Source organism: Montipora capricornis, chromosome 13, assembly GCF_036669925.1.
Source record: "Montipora capricornis isolate CH-2021 chromosome 13, ASM3666992v2, whole genome shotgun sequence".
Taxonomy (NCBI): Eukaryota; Metazoa; Cnidaria; class Anthozoa; order Scleractinia; family Acroporidae; genus Montipora; species Montipora capricornis.
Genome location: NC_090895.1, coordinates 48,871,216 through 48,876,215, shown reverse-complemented (window position 1 = coordinate 48,876,215; position 5,000 = coordinate 48,871,216). Strand labels below are relative to the sequence as shown.

The 5,000-nt window shown below is 41.6% G+C and overlaps 1 protein-coding gene across 1 annotated transcript in view; it reads right to left on the bottom strand.

Annotated features, from left to right (window-relative positions):
• LOC138030930 (DNA-dependent protein kinase catalytic subunit-like) overlaps positions 1 to 4,645 on the bottom strand; it is a 59,764-nt gene extending 55,119 nt beyond the window's left edge. The window contains exons 1-3 of the mRNA XM_068878787.1: positions 4,484 to 4,645; positions 1,364 to 1,491; positions 720 to 933 (exon numbers count right to left, since the gene is read on the bottom strand). Coding sequence (XP_068734888.1) covers positions 720 to 933; positions 1,364 to 1,491; positions 4,484 to 4,645 — 504 coding nt within the window. The remainder of the gene's footprint in view (positions 1 to 719; positions 934 to 1,363; positions 1,492 to 4,483) is intronic.
• Positions 4,646 to 5,000: the final 355 nt, after the last annotated feature.

Here is a 5,000-nt window from a genome sequence, read left to right as displayed (position 1 = left end):
CATGACACCCAGCAGGAGTAAATACAAGACCTGTCAAAGGGCGGACGAGCTCACCTGAGCCAACGGCCAGCATGTACTGCTACGGACAGAGGAGTGGCGACCCCTGTCTTAAATGAGCTATAGAAAGGAATTTCCCGAGGAGACTCGACTTGATGATGATTGAGCATTATCACAAAAAAGGTATTTATTCTAATAAATTTTATTTTACTATAATCCCAAGAGCTTTAAAGGAATAAGAAGAACAACAACATCAAATTTGAACAGAGCAAAAGCAATAACAACAGTATACCACAAAGCTCAAAAGGTCTTGTTTGTTTTTTACCTTTCCAGGTTATAGTCCAAGCGTACGTCCTCGGACAGATATTACCAATTAAGCACTATGTCCTTCTTGCTGAAAAAAGCGTGGATATTGACTTGAACAGGGTCTTGTATAACTTAGGTGTGTCAGCAGACAATGGCCGTTAGCACTTGAGTAGCATGTTAAGTACGGTCTTGACTGAGAGGACAATCACTGCATCAACAGTTTCGGAAGCATTGAGCTGTTGCAGTGTGATCAATTGGTTGTTCATTTTGTATTAAAGAAACGGGCAAAAGGAAAGTTTACTTTGACTGGCCATCCTTTCAGATTAGCAAATGCAAAGGGCTTATGGACTAAGGAAAACCAAAAGTTGGGACATGTTTCTGTAAGATGTTCCGCTTCGCTAACTTAGTGAAGTTACCTTTGCTTGCTTAGCTTCTATTATCCTCATGATGTCTTTTATGCAATGAAGGTAAAACTTCCGAACTGCAGCTAAGGACGTGTTCAAGAGAAAAGTGATGCAAACCCGTTCAATCACAGCACGACGGTTGTCGAAACGATAGTCCCGCTCATTCAAAAAGATCGCAAAGCACATGTCCATTGCTGCCTTAGCTTGATCAGGGGTTTGAGCAAGTCTGTTATTTCAAAAATAAAGTAAAGAAAAAATACTTAACTCAACACTAAAGCCAAATTTAGCCTTTTCTGGACACACTATATCAATCTTTCGTTCTGAAACTGCACAAGCCTTTGCCGAATTAAAAAAAATAACAATTTGTTCCGTTAAATGTGATTGAATTGCTGAAACGTGAAATGCTAGATTTGTTTGTATTATTTATAAACACGGAACTTCGAAGGAAATAACAAAACGTAACAAATTTATATCTATGATTCACGAAATATACCATCTACACAACAATTACGATACTTAGGGCCCTAGGGTGGAGATTTTTAACATTCATAGGTGCATTACAAGATAAAATTTTTCCATGATGGAATTATGGTGTTCTTGAATGAAGCACTTTCGGTACAGTAAAGAAAAGGAAAGTGAAACAACCCACAACTTGCCTTTGGATGAAAGTCCTTAACGACTTCTGAATTTGATCTTCATGTACATGTTTACTTTCACGGCAAATGATCGTTATCAGCAGCTCCAAAAGCATCAGACTTGTAGAAGTAACAAGAGCAGACAGAAGCTAAAGAAAAGATAGCAAAGAAGTAAAAAGATACTAGGATTTGAGCATATGACTATAGTACACAGATATATCTTTAAGCAATGACGAAATGTAATAGCTTAGCTGCCATCAGTTCAGTCTGACATTCAGGACAATTTGGATTTCAGCTTTTCCACAGTGCACTTCCCTCAGCTAGGTTTACAACAAATTCATTTTCAAAAAGTCATAATTAAAGATTATGAGGTGTACTATTCAAATTAAAGTCCCCTGAAATTAAAGCTCTTTAACTGACACCCTGCGAGTAGCTCCCTCTTTCCGATCTTTCAGTTCAAGCTCTGAGCTCAGTTTGGTACTTTTGTAAGTCACAGATAAGCTATACATATAAACTCTTGATAATCTACTTTATTATTTGTTGTTCATCATAATATAGTTGCTTTAAATTGTACTGAAGGTAGTAATAAAAAATAAAAGTCATGAAGATAAAGCCAGAGAAAAGCAACGATGTTTGTGTCTTCCGGAAGGTTTCGTGGGAAAGAGAGGGTACTGGTAATGAGAATGCTTGTTGGCAATCAGAGATTAGGGAAGCTGTAAATGATAATAACTAGCCCCCAACCGAGGAAGAGTTAGCTCTTGAAGTGAAAGATAAGAGGTAGACCATTCTGAGGAAAACAAGCTTGCAAACTACTGGTGGAAACATGCTGAAACCCTTCTTTCCCAATCCTTCCTTCATGATGTAATGACAGTTCGTTTCAAGGCTATTTCTAAAAGTTCAATTGGATTTCCAAGTTGGTTCACCGCTAGGTGAACCTCATCCAAAAAACTGGCCCACTAACAAGTGATAATTAGTAAGCTAGCAATAGTCTTAACACTGTGTATAAGCTGTTCAAATCATGTCTATTAATCACCTAGACAACAATGCCTTGATGGAAATACAACAAAGAGTAGCTAAGGAGGGGTGTAGTGGCGGATGGTTTTCTAAAGAAGAAAGCAAACTCTTGGTGTTGCCTGCGTGGATGTGAAGAAAGCGTATGTCAGCGTGGATCACAAGTGGCTGAGGTAAACGTTCGCCTTGCCTAGATTTCCAGATTGGTTACAAGATGTCATCAAAAACCTATGCTCCAGCTGGAACACAAAAGATGGTAGTGAATCATTGCAAACTATGAGGGTTCACCAGAGGTCTACCACAAGGTGGCGCCTTAAACCTGACAGCCTCCGGCACAGACATTCTTTTGGCACGTCACGCGAGGCAAGATTGTGGGACGAGCCAAAAGAAAGTCTGCTTATGACGCTATAAGCCTGATAGCTTGGAGACTGGCTGCTGCAGAGGGCTAAAATTTGCCAAAGCTGCTTGGCGCAAAGGTAACAGACTATGTTTTATATATCGATGACCGCAAGGTCTTCGCGACATCTCAAGGAAAGTTGTAAAGTTAAACGAGAATTACCTGTGACTGTAATTCTACGAAGTATTGGTTTGGAACTAAGGAGTCAGGTGAGACATGCGAACCAGCCCCCAGCATAAGTCTTGAAAACATGAGTGGTACCCACACCCAAGGGTAGGAAAAAAGGAAGAACCGCTCATCTGGGCAGTGTGAGCAAAACAAGACCAAAAATATGTGGTGGTTACCTGACTCCTTAGCTCCAGACCAAACTTCGCCTTACAGTTAAGTCTCTTTCAACTTTACAATTTTGTCACTGGTTAATGTCGCTAAGGAGTCACGTGACACTTGAAAGACTGGGGAACACGAACCAGGCATTATTTAAACAAAACAAATCCACAATTGACTACCAACAACCTTTATTAAGATGACAAACGGTTCTAATCCTGCCGTCCACTCCAAGTGGACGTTAGCAAGGTAGTGCCAAACATAGGGCCACTTAGCTGAACGGGTTTCATACAAAACTTGGAGAAGGTTCTGGCATTGGACCAGGCAGCAGTCAGGCATGGAGACACCATTCATATTGGCAGAGGACGTCAAGGCAGCTCATGTGCTGTGAGCACTGTAAACTTTAACCCTTTGACGCCTAAACCGGCCAGACGTACTCATCAATGGGGAACCCCCAGGAGTCAATGGGTTAATGTCAATGCCTGCCAACTGTAGGACATTTTTTAGCCTTGAGCAATTGTGTCACATGTAACATGTAACATGTATTAAAAGCTGTGTGATGTTCTTTACGCAAGGAATCAGTTCTGCTTAAATAGTGGGCTAGGCATGACGCTACATCCAATCGTTCACAAACTTGTTGAGACTCAGGTCGATTAGCGACTATAGAAATTCTCTGTCGAGAATGGGATTGGTTTTATTGCTCCCACAGATAGGACATGGTTTACCTCGGAGTCGATGAAGGGAACGGTTAAACCTGAACATTTTGTAACTGGAACCTTCAACTGAAAGGTAGGCGAGTGGAAGGGGATTTGATATCCTGAGACAACTTTTAAGATTAGGGTTTGATGTTATATGTTTCCATTTGTCTAAGAATTGAGTCTTGGTTTGAGAGTCCCTTGTGAGAAAGAAAGGGCCAAAGGTTTTTGAATGGGCTGCTTGGTACTTAGTAAAGGCACCCAGGGTTTGGGGCGATTTCTATCCTTGTTGAAAATAGGTTTCTGGAAGGGTTGCCTAGCTTTGGAAGCAACGGAAGGGACGTCCTCTCTAGAAAAGAACGAGTTTGGCATTAGGGAGTGGCAGTTCAGCCAGAATGATTTTCTCATTATTAATGTTAGCGAGAACTAACATTTGATGATTAGCTGAACCAATCAAGCACAATGTTTGCTCAACTATGCTCTTAATGTCCTCCATGGGGACTTGGCGTCCTGCTGCTAGGGCATCATGTAAGGAGCAGAGGGCTCCTGTTGAATTTAGGAAGGTCCATTGGACCACAGCCATCTCTTTATCACGATCTTGCACGTATTTCTTGGTTTGAGGAGGGCTGATTTATTTACAATAGAAGGATCCAATGTAGGAGTACTCAAGCAATCTACCGATGGAGTATTGTAAGCATCAAGAATTTCGCAAACCTGGTCATAACTGAGTTTCCTGCGAAATTGTTTCTCTAGGAAAGATGATAATTCTTTTTGCAGTTGCCATGAAGATTGGGCAGAGTCCGGGTCGTGCAACAAATTTGTGGAGTTGTTGTCGGCCACTTCGTTTGGTTGAGCCTGTTCGAGGGACTGAGGCATTTGCCTTGTGTGATGGCCTAGTGGCCATGTATGATGACCTAATAGCCTTGTGTGAGGGCTTAACAGCCTGGTGTTCGGGCTCAGTAGGCGATGATATACAATCATAGTTCAATTCAGTATCAGAGTCAACCTGGGATGAGATGGCAGGAAAATTCCTGGAGGCTCCTCGAAGCGAGATTCGAGGATGGATATGCTGTCATTTTTCTTCGCCATGTCTGTCTGGATTTGCTGAAGAGAAGAAAGAATCAAAGCCAAGGTATTTCCGTCCGTGAAAGGTGAAGGATCAGGAGTTTTACGTCTTTTAAGCGGACTCTTGCTCGCCGATCGTTCATGACAGCAGGAAGGCGAAGGCGAT